The sequence below is a fragment of the Sceloporus undulatus genome, chromosome 2 (genome assembly GCF_019175285.1).
Source record: "Sceloporus undulatus isolate JIND9_A2432 ecotype Alabama chromosome 2, SceUnd_v1.1, whole genome shotgun sequence".
NCBI classification, from domain to species: Eukaryota; Metazoa; Chordata; class Lepidosauria; order Squamata; family Phrynosomatidae; genus Sceloporus; species Sceloporus undulatus.
Window position 1 is genome coordinate 287,985,617 of NC_056523.1, and position 25,684 is coordinate 288,011,300.

General features: G+C 41.5%; 1 protein-coding gene across 1 annotated transcript in view; it reads left to right on the top strand.

The window, feature by feature from the left end:
- Positions 1 to 9,502: 9,502 nt before the first annotated feature.
- The window catches only part of MAP1B (microtubule associated protein 1B), a 99,175-nt gene continuing 82,993 nt past the window's right edge, over positions 9,503 to 25,684 (top strand). Inside the window, exons 1-2 of the mRNA XM_042451329.1 lie at positions 9,503 to 9,954; positions 22,582 to 22,683. Of these exons, the coding sequence (XP_042307263.1) occupies positions 9,774 to 9,954; positions 22,582 to 22,683 (283 nt within the window). The 5' untranslated portion in view covers positions 9,503 to 9,773. The remainder of the gene's footprint in view (positions 9,955 to 22,581; positions 22,684 to 25,684) is intronic.

Genomic DNA, 25,684 nt, shown 5'->3' on the forward strand with positions numbered 1-25,684 from the left:
ATGTCTATGTGGGTGTATTTATTGGATTGTCATTCTCCTCAAACAACAGTGCTAAAAAAACCACAAAGAGGGTGCTCAGAGAGCTTCTCTAAGGATGCTGTTCCTGAATTGGAATATTACCACTGAAAGGACCCTCTTCCTAGTAGTCATCCACTTTTCCTTCTTTGAAACCATCCCAGAAGATCTGCTATGAAATATTGGGCCTGAACAGACAGGCCAAAATAAAGCTGCTTTGGGTCACTTTGGAGGTATGCTGCTTAAATGACACACACATCTTAAGAGGACAGAAGCTGAGCCAAAGCTGCGCTCTAGTCCTTAGGACTGGAGCGTGGCTTTGGTGCAGCTTCTGGCTTCTTAGAATGCATGCAACATTTAAAGAGCATACCTCCAAAGTGACCTGAAACAGCTTTATTTTGGACTGTCTGTTCAGGCCCATAACTAAGGAGTTTATCACATGGGGAAAATTAGAAGTATAAATGGTGATTAACCTGCCATAATCACACCATTGTGCTAATATTTTTTACACAACATCATGTTCAAAGTGCTATTATCCCAGGAATATCCCGGGATAATTGCACAATTGCGCTAATGGTTTTCACATGACATCGAGATTAAATGCAATGAAAGTGCCATTATCCCATGAATAACTAGGCAATAAATAACAACAAATCATTCATAGGATTTTCTGATGAATTTTTTTTTTGGGCTGTTTATTGTCTGGTTATTCCCTGGTTATTCATGGGACAATGGCTCTTGTGTTAATCACATTTTAATCTAAATTGCACAATTTTGACCAGTTAATCACTGTTTAAACTACCAAGTTCCCCCTGGGTTATTAACTGGAAGCTGACCCCAAATAATTCGTTTATCACAATTTAGTGATAAACTCCTAAAAAGAAAAAGAAGATACTTACTGTATATAGATAAAGGTCCATCCAAATCTTGGGGATGTTAATTTTTGGACTGTAACCCAAGAATGGGGTTTTCAGAAGCTGTTGTAAAAATAAAATAAAGCAGAAATGGTAAGATGTAGGTCCTGAAGTGATTAGTGTCCTGGTCCTCACAGTGATCAGAGTTGAGGGTAACTCTCTGCTACTGTTCCCAGGAAACTGGTATTTGAAGGCATGCTGGCTTTTGAATTTAGAAGTGACATACAGATATCACAACTACTGCTGTTGATACACTTACCTTCCATTAAATTCTCAAACCATCTAAGCCCATCTCTGAGAGCCAGTATAGTGTTGTGGCTTGAGCATTGGAATATGACTGTGGAGACCAGGGTTTGAATCCCCACATGGTCAGCGAAACTCACTGGGTGACTTTGGGCAAGTCACACACTTTCAGCCTCAGAAGAAGGTAAAGGCAAACTCCCTTAGGGTTGCCATAAATTGGAAACGACTTGAAGGAAACCAACAACAAAAGACTGTTTCTAATTTCGGGAATACTGGCTCTACCATTAGGCAGAATGAAACAATTGTCTCAGGCATAAGGTTTAGGTGTCATAAAAGGATAGTGAGTTGAGATAAATTTTAAATATATATTCCAGATGTGGAGAAGTACTTGACATATATCCTCCCTCAGCTGACCAAATAACCTGGCTGGAGTTGGGTATGCTGCCTCTTGACATGGCATTGAATTCTGAGTGCCAAACTAATTTGGGAAGGAGAGAAATACTGTTCTCCCTCTCAGAGGAAAATGTTTCTAGAAGGTCCTAGCCACCAGCACATTAGAGGTGGTGAATTCTACATTTTCTTTTTCTTTTTTGTATTTTTCTTTCTAAATCATAATCCCTTGCAAAGGAGGTTCATTGCAGTTTACCCTGCTAGCATACCCTACACCCGCTCACTCGATATGGGGTTTCATATTTTGATATCCAGAGTCAGGCATTTTTAAAGCAGTCACAATGACATTTGGAACACTAGGAAGTTTCCTATGGGAAAGGCACACTGACCTGAAGACCTGTGGAGAATCTAGATAGCACTACATAAAGGTATTGCTGTTCACCCCATCTTTCACCCAGCCTCTCTGCATATTCATTCACAATAGGGACTGAGTCCCATCATAAAGCAATTAAATACCATATTTCCTTCTATTCCCAGGCTGTGTCTCTATTCACCTTTCTCATCCATCCATCCATACATCCAGGGGCTGTCTCAAAATCCAACCAATGTTTTGTTACTCCAAAGTTAAAGCCATTAGTCATGCTGGAGACCTATTGCTAATTCCTTTGGAAGACAATCAGGTCTTCGTTATGCTGCAGGATAGCACCAAGCACCCCCTGAGGCTAGAAATCTGATATAAATATTAGCTCTACAATGAGTCAATTTGCTGCTACTAACCTAGGCTTTCTTGCACTGGCTAGAGCTTTGCTCTCTGTACAGCACTCAGACCTTGAAGTTTACCGCATGGGGGATAAAATGTTCCCCGATGTGCAACACATCGGGGAATGTTTTATCCCTGTGCAGTAAACTTCCTTGTCTGAGCCACTCTCCATCTTCCATGGAACCCCCTCTTCAGGACTGATAATTATATCTTCCTCTAACTCCCAGTTTCTCACTATCTAACCTTTCACACCTTTTTTTCTATTAGCTTTGTATGGTTCTTGATGTTGCATTGGTTTTGTATATTTGGGGACCCCAAATCCCCCCATCTTTTGGGTAAAAACCCCATATAATATTATAGTTTATATTACACAATTTGCAATAGCAGTCAGTCCAGAATATAACAACAGGGGATGTTATTGAAGAGAGTGCATTTCTACCCTCCAGAGAGACTTTGAATCCACTGCTTTCATACAAAAACAAGAGGGATTACCTGCCTTTTAGCCTAAAAGGCTTTCTGATAGCCCCCCATTGAATAATTATATATTATATCACAATATGCAATAGCAACCAGTCCAGAACATATTCAAAAGAATAGAGTTACAATATGACTCAGTGGAGACTATTGCATTGACTAATAATCCGACTACTCCCCAATAGAATACAGTCAGGTTGTGGGTTGCTGGTGGGTACTACTGCTCATCATTTGCTGCCACTGCTGCTGGGTGATTGCAACCAGGTCCCAGGCATGCTTCAGAGGCAGCTTTTCCAAAAAAGACAAGCTCCCATCTTGGAAAAATGGCCTCTGAAGTGCACCTGGGACCCGGGATGCAGCCAGGTTGCAATTGCCTGATGGCAGCAGCAGCAAATTACAAATGATAATACCTGCCAGCAACTTGCAACCCAACTGTATCCTGTTGGGAAGCAGTTGGATTATTAGACAGTGGGATAATCTCCATATGTTATCCCAAGTCTCGAAAGGCTCTAAACATTTTCTTTCCATACAGGCTACTGGGGGGCATTCTGAAACGGTCCTGATTGTCTGAGGGTCTTGGTCTCTTGGTAAGGAAACAAATAACCCAAAGAATCATAAATTTGGAAGGGAGCATAAAGGCCATCCAGTTCAGCCCCCTGCCATGCAGGAATACATAATCAAAGCACAACTGACAGATGGCCCTCCAGCCTCTCTTTAAAAACCTCCAAAGGAGACTCCACCACACTTGGAGGCAGTGCACTGTTGAACAGTTCTTACCACAAGGAAGTTCTTCCTAATGTTTAGGTTGAATAGCTTTTCTTGTAATTTGAATCCATTCTCTGTGTTCTAATCTCCGGAGCAGCAGAAAATATGTTTGCTCCATTCTCAGTATGAGATCTTTTTAAATATTTAAACATTGCTAAAATGTCAGCTCTTAACTCTTTCCCTATTTCCTTTCAAGACTCACTTTTCTCTTCTTTGTTCCCAAACGTAGCTGTTGTTCATCTGTACAAGCCTAGCTACCTCACTTGGCATCAGAAAGTTCTCTCTCTCTAGCTTCCCCCTTCCTTCCTGCTGTCTTCTCTAAGAAATTCATAGATTAGTCTGCTTAACAACAGAACCATGCAACACATTTCCTCAAATTCTATTATTTCTTTCCCCAAGGCAGCAGGCCAACTGTAACCCTACCTGGGCCAAAGGGACCTTGAAACAGTGGTACATGCTCTGGTAACCTCTCGCCTAGATTTCTGTAATGTGCTCTACATGGGGCTACCCTTGTACCAAGTCCGGAAGCTTCAGTTAGTGCAAAATATGGCAGCCAGATTGGTCACCGGTGCATCTAGGTTTGACCATATAACACCTAAGCTGAAAGATCTTCACTGGCTGCCTATTCGCTTCCGGGCACAATACAAGGTGTTGGTTATTACCTATAAAGCCCTACATGGCTTGGGCCCGAGTTACTTGAGGGACCGCATCTCCCCATATGATCCGCCCTGCACACTCAGAACATCCGGGAAGAATCTACTGGAAACACCATCTTCCAAATATGTCTCCACATCACAAAAGGCCTTTACAGTAACGGCCCCGAGAATGTGTAATAGTCTTTTTGAAGAGCTCCGTCTCACGACCTCCTTGGAAACATTTAAAAAGAGACTTAAAACCACGCTCTTTCATCAAGTCCCCCCCAAGAAGTGATGACCAATATGCCTGTCTGACAACGATATTCGGCCTTGCCCCTGGATGTCTGATTGTTGATGTTTTGATGTAATATTTTTAGATTGTGTATGTATCGATTTTAGTAGCCTGTAACCCCGCTTCAATCCATTGGGAGAGGCGGGGAAACATAAATAAAATTTTATTATTATTATTATTATTATTATTATTATTATTATTATTATTCCTTTTCTACTGGATGTGACAAAGGAGAGGCAATCCTCCCTAATGAATCTTAAGGATACAAATTATTAATGCATATTTTGTACTTTAGTGTTAATTGGAGGGTCTAGAAAGTTAAATGAAATCCCTAGAAAGTTCTAGTAAATCAATAACACAATGGTTTAATCAAAGATTCAGTTCCAGCGTCTTCCTGTTGGTGACTAGAAAATGAGCCAATGCAGCAAGTTTGTCCCTACCCAGGAAAAGTTACAGCTAACACCAATTAATTGTGGTAAATGTTGCTTTGAGTTCCTCAGGCTTGGGCCTCTAGTGAGTCAGATGAAGTATCAATGCTAGGCTGTGAACCTGTCAGAGATCACAAAGTCAAAGTTCTATTTAATCTTTTATGATGCCATCTGAACTCCCTACCCACCCCATTACTCTCACGATTTCTTGTTCTGATGCTGCTTAGTTGAAATCATCACAGTAACTTGCCTGGGAAATTGTTTTTCCTAGCAACAATGTAATGTTGTAAGCTATCCTTGTTATAATACAGGGGTAGGCAACCTGCGGCCCGTGGGCCGGATGCGGCCCGGCGAGACCTTGGGACCGGCCCCAGCCCAGTCCTGCCACCGATTGCCACCGGGGCCTTTGTCTATAGAAGCCTCAGACACATGCATTTATCTTAACATTTTTTAACAAATCAGCAAATTTTTTCGCGTGTCCTCCATTTTTTATTGAAAAAAATGCCCTCCATTTGAAAATTTTGTCCTACATTTGTCCCGGTTTATTTATTTATTTAATTTTTTAAAAATTATTTAATTATTTATTTTTTGGCTTCGGCCCCCCAGTTGTCTGAGGGACAGCAACCCGGCCCCCGGCTCAAAAGGGTTGCCTACCCCTGTTATAATACATGATAAGGTGGACCTTATCATGAGAGGGCAATTAAGGCCCATCATAAGGCCTGTACCTCATGAAGGTTGAACACCGCTAGAACTGAATTGCTGACATATACCTGTCTGCATTTTGGCATTCTTTTTGAGGGCATGGCTATATGAGGACTGCCATGATAGCACCTGCACCTCTGTGTTTACCATGTCACCATAGCAAATAACCTGTGTGGTTTAACTTGATTCAGATGATTAAAACAAACAAACAAACAAACAAACAAAAGACCTGGAAATCACCAGCATCCTGATGACACCTCCTTTCAAATCACCAGGCATCCTGGCCCATCAGCAACATGGATATTAACCAACATAGTAAACCTGCCAGACAAGATGGAACCTTGTTAGACCCAATGGTTCAAATATCCCATGTTGCTTTCTGAAGTTGAGGTTAAGAATATTGTTATTGCCATGGCCCCCAGTCCCGATGCAAGCAGCTTGTCAAGCAAACCATTCCACAGTTTAACTGTTTGCTGTGTGAAGAAGGGCCTGCTTTTTTGTCTGCCCTGAATCTCTGACCAAACCAGTTTCTTTGGATGTTCTGTTATTATGAGGGAAACAAAGCCTCTCCACCCACTTCCACCAAACCATGCAATAAACTGGTTGTATACATTCAAAGCCTACCTTTTATATCTGACAAAAGTATCAAATGCAAGAAAATAGGGCTGGTTTTATACAGAGAAGGAAGTCTCCCCAATTTTACTCTTCAGCCTCCACTGAAGGAATTGAGCTAGTGCTTCCGCTGGGTGATTGCTTCTTGTGTGTGCACATGTGTAAAACATGTCAGACCCACACAGCATGCCAGGCCCAAACTGTAACCCTATGTACAGTAGGTGATTATGTGAGGTCAAGTAAAAATGTTGAACTAGACAATATGCCGGGTCCATACTGTAACAATTCTTCTCTGGAAAACTAGCTTCCTTGGGCACAGTAGGATTTGATGCAAAGTCAAAGAAATAGACATGAAATCAGGGGGGCAGGCACACTTACTTTATTTGCATAGAAATTTTGGTTTGTGAACTGATTCAAAATCAGTGTGAAGTCAAAGGCTTTCATGGCCGGCATCCATAGCTTTTTGTGGATTTTTGGGGGCTATGTGGCCATGTTCTAGAAGAGTTTATTTCTGACGTTTCGCTTGCATCTGTGGCTGGCATCTTCAGAGAATGCTAGCATGGAAGAGAGTTGATTCAAAATCAATTCACCATTCCCACTATGTTTTAAGGCAGCAAATCTCTCCGTGGCATTTAAATCCAGTCTGAAGTTCCCATTTGCCACTGTTCCAGATCAAAATGGAGGCATCTCCATTTCCTGAACAGTGCAGTGACGTAGCCGGGGGGGGGGGGGGTCTGGAGGGTTCGGACCCCCCTTCCATTAATTTACTCCAGCTGTGCTGGAATACAATGAATGGCGTGTGCACCCATAGTGTGCGTGTACCACCGCTGTGCCACGCCCAAGCCCCCCCCCTCCCCAAAATCCTGGCTAGGTCCCTGAACAGTGGCTGCACAATCTGAATTGATCTGATAGCATACTCACATTATAGGAGGTGCAGATCGCTGCAGTTCTTAAAAAAAGAACTGCTAAGGGGTCCGGTGCCAAATGTATTGTTTTAAATGGTCTTCCCCCCCCCCTGCAAACTGCATTGAGTAGAATCTGTTCAAGTCTGAACTCCAGGGAAATTACCTGATTTCCAAACTGTGTTATTTTGTAGTGTGAATGGGGCCTAAGTGGGCTAAAGAAGGGATGTGTTGCAGAAGGACCAGACGGCCTCCTTTTTCAAAACATACCCAACATTTCAACCTTCTGTCCAGGAATAATGTCAAAATATCCTCCATTTGGAGCAGGATGAAGAAGCATGAATAGATACTGAGATATGAGTGTTTTGAGCTTTTATTTGGTCATGCCCTACATGTCCCCCTTCTGTCCAGGAGGAGTTCCCAAATGCCCTCCATTTGAAGCATGAATTGATACTGAGACATGAGTGTTTGGAGCTTTTAACTGGTCACGTCCTCCATGTCCCCCTTCTGTCTAAAAGGAGCCTCAAAATGTCCTCCAATTGGAGCATAGAACTGATACCGAGACAGGAGTGTTTGGAACTTTTATTTGATTATGTCCTATGCATCCCCCTTCCTGTCCAAGAGGAGCCTCAAAATCTCCTCCATTTTGAGCACTCCTGGACTTGTCATTACAGTCATCCCTCCATACTTGCAGCTTTGATATTTGCGGATTTGATTATTTGCGGATTTCATTAATATGTTCTCTCTAGGACTGTCTAGGTCCTCCAGTGCAACTCTGTGGTTAACTTTAACTAAAAGTTGCACTGAAAGACCATTTGTAGCTACTCCAGTGCCATTCTATGGTCAGTGTATGTTGGACATTGACCACAGAGTTGCACTGGAGGACCTAGAGATTCCTAGAGAGGTGTCCTCTTAGGTAAAAACAGTGTTTTTGTTATTTGCGGTTTTTCCATATTCATGGGGGCCTTGTTCCCCTAACCCTAGCGAATATGGAAGGACAACTGTACAGTTGTCATCTCAAGTTGATGCGACGGCCAGGAGTGCTTGCTATCAACTTTGGTTGATACACCAGCTGCACCCTTGCCTGGACCAAAGGGACCTTGAAGCTGTGGTACACCTCTCATCTTGATTTCTGTAAAGCGTTCTACATAGGGCTACCCTTCTGCCAAGTTCGGAAGCTTCAACTGGTTCAAAATATGGCAGCTAGACTGGTGACTGGTACTTCCAGATTTGACCATATAACACCTGTATTAAAATAACTTCACTGGCTACCAATTAGCTTCTGGGCACAGTACAAAGTGTTGGTTATTACCTTTAAAGCCCTACATGGCATAGGCCTGAGTTACTTGTGGGAATGCCTCTCCCTACATAGTCCGCCCCGCACTCTCAGAACATTTGGGAAGAATTTATTGGAAATGCAAACATCTAGATTGGTTAAAACTTCCCAAAGAACCTTCACTGCCGCTGCCCCTAAACTGTGGAATGGTCTGCTGGAAGAGATCCGTCTCATTACCACCTTAGTCACTTTTAAGAAGGTAGTCAAGACGGAGCTCTTCTGGTGGGCCTATCCATCTGAACCTGTTTAGGATAGTCACCCATTAACCCTCGATCATGACTCTGTATAACGATAAGTTATTTTTAAGTGATGTCACTATTGCTGACATGATGTATTTATTGGAAATTACTGTATTTTACTGATTGTATCTGTATGCTTTTATTGGGTTGTGACCCTGCCTTGATCTGTAGGGAGAGGTGGGGCAATATAAATAAAATTTTTATTTTATTTATTAATTATTATTTAATTTATTGGTCATGCCCCGCATGTCCCCCGTTCTGTCCAGGAGGAGCCTCAAAATGCCCTCCATTTGGAGCATGAAGCAATGACTGAGACTTGAGTGTGTGGAGCTTTTACTTGTTTTAAAGAAGAAGGAATTGGTACTAAGTGTTTTGAGTTTGGTTTTTTGGTCATGTCCTTCATGTCCCCTTTCTGTCCAGAAGGAGCTTCAAAATGTCCCCCATTTGGAGCATGAACTGCTATTGATCTATGAGTGTTTGGAGCTTTTCTCTGGCCATGTCCTACATGTCCCCCCCTTTCTATCCAAGAGGAGTTCCCCCAATGCCCTGCCTTTGGAGCCTGGGCTGAGGCCGGAGGAGTGGCTGGCCCTTCCCTTGGGCCAGGGTCCTCCTGGGGGCTGAGAGTGGGCCCCCAAGGTCCCTTCCTGGCCTTCATGTTGGGGGGCATTGTGTGCTGCTGGCCTTCCTCCTCCTCCTCCTCCTCCTCCTCTCTGCTTCCGGAGGGGAATGATTTGCTGCAGATGACATCAGCTGCCTGGTCGGGAGCAGAAGCAGGAGGAGGAGGAGGAGGAGGGGGAGGCTGCTGGCAAAGCAGCAGCAGCAGCAGCAGCAGCAGCAAGAGCCAGGCTAGGCAGCGTGGCTGGGGCTGTGTCTGGGCCCCCTCCCCTCCCTCCTCCTCCTCCTCTTTCTCTTTCCTGCTCCCAGCCCAGGATAAAAGCGCCTGCTCCTGCCCTCCCTGCCTCACTCCTTGCCTGGACCGCCTGCCTGGAGCCCTTCCCTTGGGCCTTTCCTCCTTCTCTGCTCGGTGGACCTAAGCCCCTCCAGCCCTAGCCTTGCCCAGAGGAGGATGGCGGCGGTGGTGCTGGAGCCGGAGTCGGAGCCCTCCTGCAGCCTCCCGCCGGGCGCCGTGCCCCCTTCGCCCAGCCTCTCCCACCGCTTCCTGGACAGCAAGTTCTACCTCCTGGTGGTCATCGGGGAGCTGGTCACCGAGGAGCACCTCCGCAGGGCCATCGCCAGCATCCAGACAGGTGAGCGCAACCCGCTTTCGTAGTCCTCTGGGGCCACAACCAACTCCCACGCCCAGAATCCCCTCGCCAAAGGGGTATGAAACCGGGTTGCTTCTGCAGTGCGGATGCTCCTCTGCAGAGACTCCCCTGCGCCTAACCTTGCCTTCTCCTTCTACCAGCTTTTCCTGCGGAACACTTCTTTCTACCTCCTCCGGATCCGAAAAACGGGGGGGAATGGGATGCAACCCCTCCCTTCTCCCCCCTTCCTCCTCCTCCTGAGCGCTCTGTAGGGAAGGGCTCTCGGTAGGGCTTGCAAGGCAGCAGGGGGGGGGGCCTGTCTGGAAGGGCAGCAGTCTCAGACACCCCCCCCCCATCTATCTATATCTATCTATCCATCCATCCATCCATCCATCCATCTATCTATCGGGTTGTCTGCAGTCTCACCCCCATAAATCAATCAATCAATCTATCTAGATGCCTATAGGGTTGCCCACAGTCTCAACCCCTATAAATATCTACCCACCTATCCGTAGAGTTGACCCCAGTCTTATCTATCTATCTATACAGCTTTCCAAAGTCCCACCCTCCTATAAATCTATCAATCTATCATCTGTCTATGGAGTTTTATGCAGTCTCACCCCCTATAAGTCTGTCTGTCTGTCTATCTGTAGAATTTGCCTACAGTCTGCCTCCTCCTGTCTGTCTGTCTGTCTGTCTCCCTCCCTGCTCTGGTCCCTTAGCCTCTCCTCTGCATCTTTTTTCAGGGCGAGATTCCCCCTTTCCCTTCCTTGCTTGGGAGTTGCCTTGTGTCCAGGGAAGGGAGTGTTGCCTTATTCCTCCCTTGTCTCTGCCAGGCTGCAGTGGGGAGGGAGGGGGAGAAAGGGCCCCCTTTGCAATGAATGATCTCATGTAATGAATGGCTGGGGGAGAGAGAGAGAGAGAGAGAGAGAGAGAGCAACCCCAGACCGCACCTGCCTTGAAACAAGCAAACCAAAAGCCATCCTCAGCATCCTCTCCAAATGATGCTGAGCAAAGTGCCTTTCTCTTATTCAATGTTGGGCTCTTAAGTTTTCCAAAGAGGCTCTCCTTTCCTTGTAGCAGATGAAGGAGAAACCTCAGAAACCAGCTTGAGGCGTTGGGATGTGGAGCTTTGGAGGGAGTTGTCCAAAAGATCGTGTGAATCTCTCTTTCTGGATGCAAGGTCTGGAGCTGGCTTTGGAGCTTCTGCAGCAGCCAGGAGGGGAGGGGAAAGAGGCAGGCTGGGGCCTGGGCCTTGGCAGAAAGATCTGCAGTTGGCTGCATCTACACTGCAGGAATAATCTGGTTTGACACCGCTTAAGGGTCACCGCAGAGGGGCCAACAACAAACTACCACCCCCAGAATTCCCTAGCATTGAGCCAGGGCAGTTAAAGCGGTGTCAAAGCAGGTTATTTCTGCAGTGGGGATGCAGCAAGATGGGGGTGGAGAAGACAGCATCCTGTTACGCAGTTGCTTGTGAGTTGGCTCCCTTTGGTCCTCCTGTGGATCACCACTCTTTATGGCCATAAGGACACACACTCAAACCCCCCCAACTTGGAGCAGAGGTCTTTCTTTCTTTCTTTCTTTCTTTCTTTCTTTCTTTTGCCATGCCTCCTTCCCATGTTTCTCTTTTTCTTCCCTCATGTTGGTGCTGCTGCTGCTGCTGCTGAGGAGTCTGCCCAGACTAGATCCCGGCTGGTGGGCGTGGTGCAGTCCGCACTGCGGTCCCTATGGCAGCCCATAGCGGACAAAGGGCGTTCACACAGTCAAGGAGAAAAGGAAGAGAAAAAGCACATTAGATGCACATCTCCATTGCCCATCCCTTTGGTCTCTGCCTCTCTGAAAATGGAAGGTTAAAGGAGCTGGAGAATTCTTGCCTAGGAGAAGGGGCGGCTTCTGATTTAAAAAAAGGATGCAGCCATTTCCTTTGTTTCTAACTTTGAGTCAGAAGTGGTGAGGGGTTTGTGTGTTGGGGGTTTCAAGAAGCACAAAAAGACACTCCCAGGGGGATTTTGCAGGGGAAGGAGCAAAAATGGGAAAGAAAAAAAAGCCCTGATTATTAAAAATATATATTATGCACTTTCTCTCTCCGAACCTTGGCACTGCCCAACTACAGGCAACTGCTGTTGGGGACCACTGAGTCAAGTTGTTTTTGTATTCCAGAACTCACAGCAAATGGGAATATTGGTGAAAACAAATGGATTTCTTTTAGGTAGTGGATATAATGCCGTGTGTCTGTTGCTCCAGTCTGAGAAAAGCAGTTCAGATATACGCGTAGGATGAATGCTATACACTGAATATACATCCACAGGTTTTTTTAAGACAACATTTTAGTAAAATTAAGTTTTTGAACAAACAGATGTTTTGCTTCTTATGGATTATGGCTCCATTTCGAAAGGAGGGATACTAGATTTCAGGAGTCTGCCATTGTCAAAGAAGCTTTAGGCAATGCCATGATTGCATTTGCGCTATATAGGTGTGGTTCAGCAGATGGAGGACTCCAGTTGTCTCTTTGTATTGTTGCCTCTCTCCCCACAAGTGGTTCTCATTTCATAGTTACTTTCGACATTTCTTTTTTGATCTTACAGGATATCTAGCATTCTAGTGAAAACAGGGCTATCTGTACTGGTAGCTGTTTTTAATTGACATGCTTTATTGCTCCCACACTCCATTGTATAGCAATTCAAAACCTGCAGAGGCTGAGCTTTGTTTGATATTCCTGTGGTAATCTTCTTTCCAGTTTTATCTAAAGTTTTAGGTTAAGTCTGAACTAGCTGAATCTGATTTAAAGTTATTAATAATTCAATATAGCAAGTGGAAATGCATTCTGCTCTGAAGCCATTTGATGTAGGTTTTTTACTCAATAAGATATATAAAGTTGCTATACTTTTCTTTTGGCTACACAGTAGCTTCTTTTAAAAAAAACCTTGGATTTAAATTTTGCACTGGATGCATACTTGGTTTGATGTTGAACCTTGACTGAAGTCTGTGGATTTCTTTCTATGATCTGTATATGAGCTTGATCAAATTTCTTTTATTTTGGAAAAAAATATGTGACAAGTTGGAAACAGTATCTTGTCCCTTTGATGATGCATTCACCATAAGGCCTTCAGGATTACAGGTTTTGGAGTCTGTGCTTTTGCTGCTTGGGCAGCACCCTTGACGTTGCTCGATTCATATGAATCACTGCAGAGAAATCTGAGAAGACATTGTTGTGTAGTGGTGCCTTATTAAAGGGTTATACTAGTCGGTCTGGATGATGAAGATTTATTCTATATTTTAGATACTGTCTAGAGAGGCCTTGAGACTGCAGCATTATCCTGCATGATTTCAGAATTTCTACTAAGCAGTTTATTTCACTGCATGAAACCCATGGATCTCTACAAAACTAAAGATCTGTGGCTGTGCCCAGGTTGCTAATGAAGAATCCATTGTCAGATCTCTTTCTTCACACAGAAAAAATCAGACAATCCTCTGTCAGTTGGACTTTGCTTTATCACTCACATTAATAGCAATGTATTGTCTGCATTCTGACCTGCTGCCATTAGTGAATTTTCGGTTGTGTGTGGGTTTTTATTTTGCAAGAGTGGAGGATCAGAAGTGCTGAATCACGAGTCTATATATTCAAGACTAACATTAGATTGCTACATTGAAATATTTTATGTCAAAGCCTTAGTTCTGACTTTTATCTTACTTGTAAAGTATCCTGTTTGATCCAAGAGAATTGCATGATGCACAACTAAGAAAGATACATGGCTAAAGTTTTATTTATTTGTTTAATACATTCTTGTGTTAAAAATAAGCATCCATGCTGCTAAGTGCTTTGTAACCTGATAACCCATCTTCCAATAGTTTTTTCCCCAGCACTCATAAGTGCAAAAGTGGCTCTGAAAGAAGATGTGTGCATATGTACACTCACACACCTTAATTTCACTATACACACGATTGATTGTGAATATGTTATCTCTACAACATTACCTGTATAATATAATCTGAAAAGTTTCTAATAACTGGGAGATAGCTAGTCAACTTTATGATCATAAATCAGTGATAAAAGAACAAAAGTAGAGCATTATAAGATTTTAAAAAACCCACCTACAATAATTTCTGTATGCAAGAATTCCTTTTTAATGCTGGAAGACATGAACTTTGAAGACTATGCCACCATTATGTTGCATTGGACATACTTTTAATATACTATTTGAATTATAGTTTAAAGGTATTAGTAAATGAAGGTGACATTGAAAAGAGGCACCAGACTTGTGCATCTTAAATTAGAGAGTCGTACTGGCTCAGAGCCAGTGTGGTGTCATGCTGTGAGCATTGGATTATGACTGGAGGCAAGAGTTCAAATCCCCACTCAGCCATGGGACCCTCTTGGAACCCCACTGGGTAATCTTGGGCAAAGTCAGACTCTCTCAGCCTCAGAGGATGGCAATGGCAACCCTCCTCTGAAGAAACCTAACAAGAAAACCCCATGTCAGGTTTACCTTAGAATCAGAAATGACTTGAAGACAACAGCTACAGCAGCAGCTCAGAACAGTGTCTTTTTGATGATTTCTGATATTGGATAGAGCAATAGATGTTAAATAATTCATTCTTATTCATTTTGACTCTAAAGGTAGAATGCTATCAGAAACCTGGTGATATTTTGGGCTACAATTCCCAGGATCATTGGCCATTAACCATGCTAGCTGAGGCTGGTAGGAGTAGCAGTACAAAGCATTTGGAGAGTACCAAACTGCTCTAGGGTAAATGTCTTGTGACAGCTTTAGTGCAATCACATGAAGACCTTGTATTGAGCTTGATGATCAACACTTGCATGTTTGTCAATGGCTTTAGCAGAGGGACAGGGAGCTGTGGTTCTCTTAACTGCTGATGAACACTTTACTCCTGCCATCCCTCACTATTGTTCATGCTAATAAATGATTTCAAATGAAAACAGTGACATCTAGAGAGCCATAGGTTCAGTAACTCTGCTGGAGCATTGTCTGGCAATTTAACATATGTGGAACTAGTTGCCACAGAATTATCAACAAGCTTAGACTCATTGATCTTCAAGGTATGAAAATTGTTTTTGGTGCTTGAAGTTCTGAGTTAGGTTCCTTGAAGTGGTTTTACACCTTTGAACAGACATATTTGAATAGCTGTCAGGAGTTTGGAGGTTGCAATGGCTACCTATAGGGCCTTGTAGGACTACACACCCTGCCATGCCCCTCACCCACAATTTTTTAAAAAATCCCCAATAAATTCTCAAGGGCAATTTGCTATGTTTTTCCCCTCCTTGTTTACATTTTTTTGAAGGAGATGGTGGGGCCATCTAATTTAGAGAATGGAGTGTTGCTCAGTGGAAGAGTATCTGCTTTGTATGCAGAATGTTCTATGTTCAGTCCCTGGGATACCCAGTTATAAAAGGTTTGGGATCAGATGATGGGAAAGATCAAAGCAAACAGTACTGGGCTAGATGTAGAAAATATTTGGATCAGGTATAAGACAACTTTCCATGTTCCTAATCACAGACAGAACTTTCATATTGTAATATGGCAACTCACAGAAAATACTGTTTCATTGGAGACAGCTTAAGAATTTGGCTGAGGACCATTAATGATGTCATGAGTCAAATAATGAATACTGAAGAATGACTCAGCTCCCCCTCCTTCCCTTTTGAACTCTGACTCATTTGGCTGTTACTGAATCTCAGAGGTTACCACGAAGAGATGGGCGGGAGGTCCATACAAACTCATTTAGTAACCTAAGGGCACCAGATCCCATTTGATTCTGGAGGCTAAGCAGTTTTAGCCCTGGTTAGTACCTGGATAGGAGATCACCAACTAGGTGCTAGGTATTACAGGCTACGTTTCAGAGGAAGGAACTGTCAAAACTATCTCTGAGTATTCCTTACTTAAGAAAACTTTATGAAATTCAAGAGGTTGCCAGAAGTCAACAAGGAACTCAGAGGCATATAACACACGCATAGGTTATTATCTGAACTTAAGTCCCACTAAACTCAGTTTTTCCCTTAATTTGTGTATATTGCAATTCAATTAGTGTCTACTCAGAAGTATGTGGACACAATTGGGATTGCAGCACACACATCTTAAGGGAAAATCAATAAAGACTAATGTAATATGGTTAGTCAAGTACATTGAGAGCTTTTACTTGGAAAATACTTTTATCTGTATCCCATCTTTTCTTAAAAAGCATACATGAGTGACACACACACAGTGCAGCTGTTGCCTTCCATGGGGCAATGAATGCACTCAGGCTTTTAGTCCAAATGATGAAAGAGGGAAAGATATGAACTCTGCCACCCACTCAAAAAGCTTTGGCACTTTGGATAGCTCCTTTAAGATTTGGATTAAAATCCAAAACAGATTCCTGGTGTGGGAGCCACCGTCCACTATGGTGTACCTTGGCCTAAATCCAATACACTGGGTGCTGGAGTCCCAGTGCAACAGTTGTCTTTAGCCCTAGTTACAACAAAGTTTCCATCTCTAGTTATATAAAAACTGAGCTCTGAGGGCTCTTTCAGCACTCCAGAGCAAGTTGGCCAGGGAGGATACACATGAGTCTGCAGTGGGGAGAGGAAAACGACATCTGCTGATTCTGGTGACAACATCTCTTGTTTGATTTAGAATACCCTTCCTACTTTATTGTCACAACAGCCATGTAGGATAGGCTAGTTAAGAAACAGAGACTGGCCCAAGGTCACCACCAATGAGTTGCATGCCCTAGTGGGGACGTACACCTGGATTTCTCAAGTACTAGTCTAGCACATTAATCACTGTTGGTCATGTGCATGTTCTTCCTAAGAGAATATCAAAAAGTTAATAGGCCTCCAAAATAAATAAATAAATAAATAAATAAATAAATAAATTCCAAGCTATATTCACTTTAGGGTTGCCATAAGTTGTAAATGACTTGAAGGCATACAACAACAACATACAGCACTGTATGCGGCTTTCAGCTTATGCTGAAGCTGTGCAACAATACAGTGAATGGCATGCACACCCATGGCACGTGCATGCCCCCATGCCGCCACGCCTGAGCACCATTATATTGAATGGGGCTTGAGCTTATGCGCTTTTTGGCTTACACGGGGGAACCGATACCCCATGTAAGATAAGGCTCCACTGTACTTGTGTTGGTTAATTTTATGAAACAGCATATTTTAAAAATGGGGAATTTTATACAGCAAAACATTACAGTTTTAATATAGAAATGATTCCACCCCATATCACAAGATCAGGTCACTGCTACACATTGAAACCATTTATTGAAACTTATTTTTTAAAAAAATCATAATATATATTCACAGTTTGGTCCAAAAAAGAATCACTGTATATCACATTTACCATGCTCCTATTATGTGTCACAAATAATTAGTAGAATTCCTCAGTTAATAGCTTTCAATAATGCTTCTTTATGATCTAAAAACAATCTATAAATATGTGTATAGACATATACCTTCAAGTTGCTTGTCAATTTATGGTAACCCCATAGGGGTTTCATAGGGGTTTCTCAGTCAAGGAATACACACAGGTGGCTTTACCAATTCCTTCCCATGAAATGTAGCATACATTATGGTTATACTATGTATTTGTCATAATCAGTGTGTCATGAACATTGCTTAATCCTGTTGTTGTGTGCCTTCAAGTCATTTCCAACTTATGATGACCCTAAAATGAACCTATCCCTTGGATTTTCTTGGCAAGATTTATTCAGAGTAGGATTTCCATTGCCTTTCCTTGAGGCTGAAAGCATGTGACTTGCCCAAGGTCACCCAGTGGGTTTCATGGCTGAGCTGGGGATCGAACCCTGGTCTCCAGAGCCATAATCTAATATTCAAGCCACTATGCCTTGCTGGCTCTCCTTTACTTATTTAGAATATTTATAGCCTACTCTTCAACCACAAAGGCTCTCAATAGGTAAATAAAGAGATATTAAATACATCAATTCAGTAGTTAGTATAATCTATTATTTAACTTTAATAGAGAGATTTTGAAAACAAGTGATAAAATACACATTTTTTTTTCTTGTCCAGCTCATCTCATTTGTCTTACAAATTTGACAGAAATAAAACAGGGATGGCACTATTGATTCTGCTAAGACTGCTGGGAGCTTCAGTGCAACAGGATTTGTGGGACTTGTATGATTTTTCATCTCTTGATTAAAACTTTGCAATAAGGGATTTTAAGAAACACTGCCTACAGCAGTCCTCTTTTTGCCAGCTTCATGTTCTGCAACAGAAGCAAGCAAATATCAGTGATAATGGTGGTACAAAACCACCACTGGGATAAATTCCTGGGATAAATGCAGTTGTTAGTCCCCTAGTTTGGTTACACTCATTGATTCAATAGAACTCATGTTAGTGTTGATTTACTGTGCTTCTACTGATTTAATGGGCTTATTTTAGTGGGCACTTAGAACTGCAGATTAAAATAGCCACAGATCCAGGAATAACATTGTTAAAAGTGACACAACTGGATTTCCCCCCATAATGAAATGTAATTGCTGTTGCTCACAAACTGAGTTTAGACTAGTCAAGGCTTGAACTTTTAACTGGTCAGTATGATTTTCTAGGTATCTACTTATTAACCACATGGTGCTTTTAGGAAAACCAAACTGCAATAAAATCTCAGCCTTAAAATGTGCCAACTGTATGGGAAAACCAGCTGTATGGGAAGTGTGCTGTTGTAGCTGTGGTTCTTCTCCCTTTAGCCAATCCCTTCCTGCTTTCATATAAGTACAGAAATTAAATGCAACATATGTACATGTTCGAGCAATTTTCTTTTATTATCCTTTGGCTCTGCCTTCTCTTTTACATTAACTGGAACAGTTTGGACAACTACAGTGCACATCTTCTCAAAAGGAAGGCTAACTCTCCAGTAATGGCTATTGGGTTATAGCCTTGAACTTTCTTTTACCTGCATAGATGCTTCAGTTTTGTTTAAAATTTTGCTGTCTGCAAAGAGGCAGGTGACCTTTTGAAATATGACATGGCAACTAGTTTGGATTTGTTTGCAAAACATCTGCATTTATCCTGTCATGTAGAACAATTGCTTGCAGGGATTTTTAGTTTTTAGAAAGCTCAACCCTTAAACTGTCCATAGTAATTATATCTGTTTAATGTTTAGTATTTGTGTCTTGTAAAGTTCTGAATTGCAAGAAAGCCTTTCCTAAACAAATAGTAAACTTGTTTAAAAAAAATAATAACAATTTTGGCTACTTTGGCTTGAAAAGATCCAGTGCTACAAATTAACTAGGATTTATTTTTGTGGAAATAGAAACATAAGATAATCATTTCTAGGATTTTTGAAAGGCAATATTAAGTATTATAAAGTATAATAATTACCTATTTGGTTCTGTTCCCATATTTAGTTCCACTCATGCTTGAACCAGGGGCTGTACTGCTGGTCATTCTCAGTGTGGAATTTTGATAATGGTAGTCCAATAATTATCAAGTTCCAAAAAGATCTTTAGCTGTACACAGCATAAGTTTCATTCTGTTCTTAATTATATATTTTAGTAGACCTTTGTTTAATGCAAACAAATTAGGTGGGTGACTGATAGGGAGAGCATTTTCTGTGGTGACACTACAGTTCAGAAATATCCTCCCCAGAGAGGCTCTCTGCGTACCTCTTTATGATGTTTTCAGCAGGCGAAGCCCTTTTGTCTTCACACTTAGACTGTTCTCTTTTAAGACTGAGCCTCTCGATTTAATATACAGCAAAATTTTAGATAATTTTCAGGATTGTTTGATACTATATTTTAGCATTACATTTAAAGTTTTTGGTTTTTGGACATAACATGAAATATCATGACTCATTGGGAAAGATAAAAAAGCTCAATAAATTGAAAAACAATCTAATAACTACAATAAAATTAATTTGGTGAGACATTTTTAAAGACACACTATGTCCATCAGAGGAAAATAAGCTTTCCTCACTGATATGAGGCAATGGTTTCATGGATTACTTGCTGCCTAGGGCTTGTCTACACTGGCAAAACTGTTCTGACCTCAGCAGAAGTGGTGGTGACAGGGAGGCTGTCATAGGGAACTGCTTGCCTGGCAAGGCCATGGCAGCAGTGGCATTGAGTGGGGATGATGTGGTGTTTCTTTGTGGCCAATCTGGTCACATTTGGCCTGCATTGTGCCAACTTGGGACAGCTCTGGAACATAATACTCTAGGGTTAAGGGGAATCAGTGCAGATGTGCTCCTATTCCCCCAAATATAGCTGAAGGAGCTGTCCAACTTAATTTCTGATTGACATTATGTCCTGACATTAAAGAGACCTCTGGGTGACCTTCTAAAATCCTCCAATTACATGGAGATTTCAGAATCTTTATCTTTATCAATGACTTGGAAAAAGGAATAGAGGGTATGCTTAGGAAATTTGCAGATGATACCAAATTAGGAGGACAGGATTGAAACTCAAAATGACTTGAGTAGATTAGAAAGCTGGACCAAAAGTAATAAAATCAATTTCAACAGGGATAAATGTAAGTTACTATAGTGGGCCCTCCACATTCACTGACCTGTGGGAAGTGGAGGCACAGTGGGAAGTGGAAAAATCACAGTTTTTTTTAACTTGAGGGAAGACCTCCCTAGGAATCTCTGTGTCCTCCAGCACAACTCCATTTGCCAGAATTTGACCATAGGATCATACCGGAAGACCTACAAATGCCTAGAGAAGTGTTTTCTGTTTAAATATTTGAAGGGATGTCATATTGAAGAAGGAGCAAACTTGTTTTCACTTGCTCCAGAGACTAGGACACGGAGCAGTGGATGCAAACTACAGAAAAAGACATTCCACCTCAACATTAGGAAGAACTTCCTGATAGTAAGAGTTGTTCGACAGTGGAATACAGTCCTTCAGAGTATGGTGGAACCTCCTTCTTGGAAGGTTTTAAACAGAGTTTGTTGGGGGTGCTTTGATTATATGTTCCTGCATGGCAGGGGTTTGGATGACCCTTGAGGTTTCTCCTAATGGTATGATTCTATAATTCTATGATTCTATCATAGTTCTTGGACCTGTTTGTCTGCCTCACAACCAAATTGACAGCTCTCTCTTCCATCAGCTGACAACATTGAAGAGCCAAAAGGGTCCCTTTGTCCTGACCTTTAAGGTCTAGACCTATAAAGCCTAGGCCATAGAACAGGGAAATACATTTTGGAACTGCAGGTCCCAGATTTTCTAAGCCTGCATGACTGCCTGGGAAGTTCTGGGAGTTGCAGTCCCACAAAATGAACTTTTCTTATCTCTGATCTAGGCTGATTGTTTGGCTGATGGATCATAATGCCTGATGGCCTATGGACTCCACCAGCATCTTACATCAATTTAGTAATTAGAGGACCAGCTAAAGGCTCCACTTGTCTCCACTGGTGTACCAGTATGGAGATGAGAGTGGCAGGACAAAGAAGGTTGCAGGTGTGGCAGAGGTTAGGATGGAAGGAAACATCAATAGTATGGGAGAAAAAGATAGTATCTCTCAGCCATTTTTTCCCTCAAGTGTTGTTCTTGGTGCTCTGAGAGTGGAAGCTTGAAGAACCAGAGTCCTATGGCATATGAAAATAGCATCTTCATTCTGAGAAACTCTCATCCTGGTAGCTATGCTTTGGAGAAACAGATGGCTCAGAACTTGCAGTCTTCTTACCTGTTTCCTCAACTTCCTCCTGCTGACCCTTACATGACTCTGGAGAAAGTACATTTGGTTGTATAATAGACATGCAGAACAGGATTCTGACCTAAAACATTTTCCTCTGACAGATCTTTGAACAAAGGATTAGGATGGGTGTTTTAAAGTGTGGAAAGAGACACTTCAATGTGAGGTGTTAGTCACAATCAATCTTAAGTACTTTAGCCACCATTTATGATACAATTTAAGACTGGTGACTGCTTGAATATTCATCTTCCAGCATATTTATATGTGGAGAAATGGAGATTCTAGTTCAGGTTAGAGGCGGAGTTCAGAAATGTAGCTATGGTATTGCTTAAGGCATGATGTCCTCAAACCAATATATGTTTTCAGCAGAACTTGGGAAAATTACTTGTTATTCCACACCCAGCTTGGTAAAATGTTGGCTAGGGATTCTTAGGGCTGCTGTCCAAAAAAGTAACCTTTCCAAGCTCTGGTTTCTGCAGCAAGTGAGAATGACTAGTATCTCAATTGTATTATATCTGCAATCACTTCAGGTTTTTTTTTAAATGTAGGTTCATATATTATGTTTGTTTATGATTCATAAAATGTGCCGAAGATGTCCTTGTCCAGAATCCATTGGAATTTTAGGCATGTAACAATTAGCTTTGGGGGTTTTCTTATTATGTTGCAAACTTGGTTAGAAAGTACACAGGAATTGGTATCCTACATAATAACAGACATAGCGAAACAGTTTTAAAGATGTGCTGGTAAACATTGATGCTAAGTTCTATTAATAACTACCATACTTAGAAAAATGTGAGAATGTTCATATTATTACTGAAAGACTGTGAGACAGAAAATCAGGATAGATAAAATTTTATTTTTTAAAAAATTCAACATTGCTTTTTAAGAGTAGGATCTGAAAATGGGATCTGAAAAAGAAAGAAAATATATAGCTACATCTTGTGTCTTGTCTTGTTTTTTAGGAATCCGATCATGGGACACAAACCTAGTAGAATGCAACTTGGATCAAGAACTTAAACTGTTCGTGTCTCGCCATTCAGCTCGATTTTCTCCTGATGTGCGAGGTGAGTCTTACTTTTCTGTCTTTACCTGTACGCAGCACAGGTGTATTTAAAACATTTATGGGCATGATGACACCTAGTTTTAGTTTAATAGAGGATATTTTGTGTGTGTGTGTGTGTGTGTGTGTGTGTGTTGGTGCAAAATAATCCTTGGAGACAACAGATGAGCCTATTAAATTATTTGCATGTATGATTGACTGTTATAAATAATACCATTTATGGATAAGAACAGAATTATAAATGTACGTCTTTGAAAAAAGGTCCTGCAGAGGACAGTGGAAAATACAATTAAGTATGTAAACGTAGGATCACTGCCAATGGCTTGTAATTCTAAACATGCTTACAAGAAAGTAAATTTTATAGCGTTCAGTGAGAATTAATTCCTAAGAAATATGCTTAGATGGGCAGAAAGCCTAGTAACCATGCTGCATATTATGCTGCCCAGATAGGATTCAGATCTTGGAATAGCCCATCTGTATGCTCCTTGTTCACCCCTGGATATTCTACCTTTTGCAATAATAGGATCGTCTGTTAAGCACTGGAATTTTTTGTAAGTCTGGCAACTGTAAATGCTTTAATGTAACTTGATTCTAAATGCACATGGAAATTTGAAGTGTAAACAAATAATTGTGGGGTTAGAATAGGCCAAACATGTCCTGTAGGCATATTGAAGGTTGGGTCTTTTAAGGTGGGATTTAATATTTTAATTTAAAGATATTCTGGGGAGGGAGGAAATGTTTCAATTTCAGATTGGTTTGGTAGCCTCTGAGATTGTATATTTGCATGACTTTTCTGTTTCAATCCTTCTTGCAAACTACTTTAACAGCTACTGTGATGGGGTGTGGTGTGTGTGGAGGAATCTTGGGTTATGTGACTCACATTGATTGGGTGATCAATGTAATAAATTTTTTAAAAAATGCTGGCAATTGTTCAGCACTTAAAATATGCCATTTGATAACTCTGGCATAACTCTGCTATACCCATTACCTGGAAAACTACCATGATCCACAATGACCTATTGGAATGTTCAGCCATTTAATAATTATTCTTATAAGAAGGTCTGGAGTGGCCACCTGAGCTAACTCTTCTTGGTCTATTCTTTGATACTCTGTCAGAATTAGGCTTGTTAGCTCTCTTTAAGGGAAATGGATTGTACTACTTCATGCTGTAGATAAAGTTATTATTTTTTTAAATAATCCAGTTAGAAGCCCCAAAACTTTTTTTAAAAAAGTATGAGTTGGTAGAGAGGTTCTCTAGCACTCTGGTTCTTGCTGTGCAAGTTTTCAACTTGCAGGAGATTTTTTTTTATAATGTGGCGGAATAATTTTTAAAAAATCTTAAATATATCCCATGTGAGTTCCCCACCTGCAGTCTCAGTGTTACAGTCCATGTTACCATCTTATTCTGATGCAGCCTGGCACTGTGAAAAGTATGTTTGGATTAAGAACCACACAGAATACAATGGAGATAGAAAATGAGTCTGGGTTGCTATAAATGTATCTCTAGCATTATAAATTATTGACTTAAAAATTACTGAATTGGAATTTGATATGCTCCCAAAGGGTTTGATTTGTGTCCAACCAGGGTACATAGGATAAGGCTTTTTCTATAGTCGCCCCTCAACTGTACTTTCACAACATGTGAAGATGACTGACCAGAAGCCATTGTACTTCGTACATATCATAAGACGTGACTCATTGAAAAATACAGTAATGCTTGGTAAAGCAGAAATCAGGAGGAAAAGAGGTGTATTGGCTCAATCAGGTAACCCATGGCCCTGAGATGGCAAGACCTGAGCAAGGCAGTTTAGGACTAGAGCTCTTGGAGATCTGTCTTTCATAGGATTGCCATAAGTGGAAGTCAACAAATAACAAACATCAGTTGTAGAACTACCTCCTGCAGGAGCGTCAGGATGTCATGTTTACTTAGCCTCCAAGAGGCTGTCTAAATTATTATCCTATCATGTCGTTGGTTTAGTCTCTTTTTTAAAAATGTGTGCTTCTGTTTTGCTTTTATACTGTGGTTATTGTACATTGGTTTAGGGATTCTAGTGAGTAAAAAAGAAAATTATGAATACGTTTAATAAATAAATATCAGGTAGCAAGGTAGGCCAGGTTCAAAATCTGTATCTTGGTTTATACTGATTCCTAGAAATAGTTATCACAATTGTGTTTTTTTATCATCTCTGTCTTATCCTTCTTTGCATTCTTAGACCTGGAAAACAGTGGTAGATTCCTTTCCAACCCAGCCTTTGTAGCAAAAAATATGACTGATGAGCACAGACTGTCCCAAATGAATAAAAAGGAAATGGGTTTTATTATTTTTCCTCTTGGCTTAAAGACACAAAATTTCCAGTGCAGTCATCTAAATGGCTACATTCCATGGGGACAGAATAACATTTAGAATATTATATACCATGTGCATTATGCCAAGCTGATTATGAGTGAACTGCTTGCTTCAGTCCTTGGTTTGACCATGGACCCTTCTTTCCTGTAGTGAGAATACATGGATGGGTGAGACTAGGCTATGCTCTTCAGGCACTCCATGGCCTGCCCTGGCTACTAAATGGCTGTGGGGGTGCCATTTGCACTGGGAAGCTGATTTCTACATGGGCAGAAGTGACAGCCCAGTATAACTGCATTGCTGGACCAATATCTTCTAGCTGCAAGAAGGCCAAATGGTAGCCTTAGCCAGTATATTTGTATTTATGTCTTGAATTATAGTTTAAATAAATCTTGGACTTTTGTAGTGCTCTTTCAATTTTGGTACAATTTTGTTTTGGGATACTGCATTACCATAACTCTTTACCAGACCTATCCTCCAAATGTTATTTTGCAGCACAGTGGATTTTAGGATTAAACAACATTGCCCTCTTGATTTCATTATAGGGCCTTCTAGATCTCCCATCAGGCCAAGCCATCATAGGAAATAGTAGGGATCATAGAATTTGCAGTCAAATAAAATTTACAGCCTTGACAGTTCGGCAAGAAAGGCTGGCATCAGG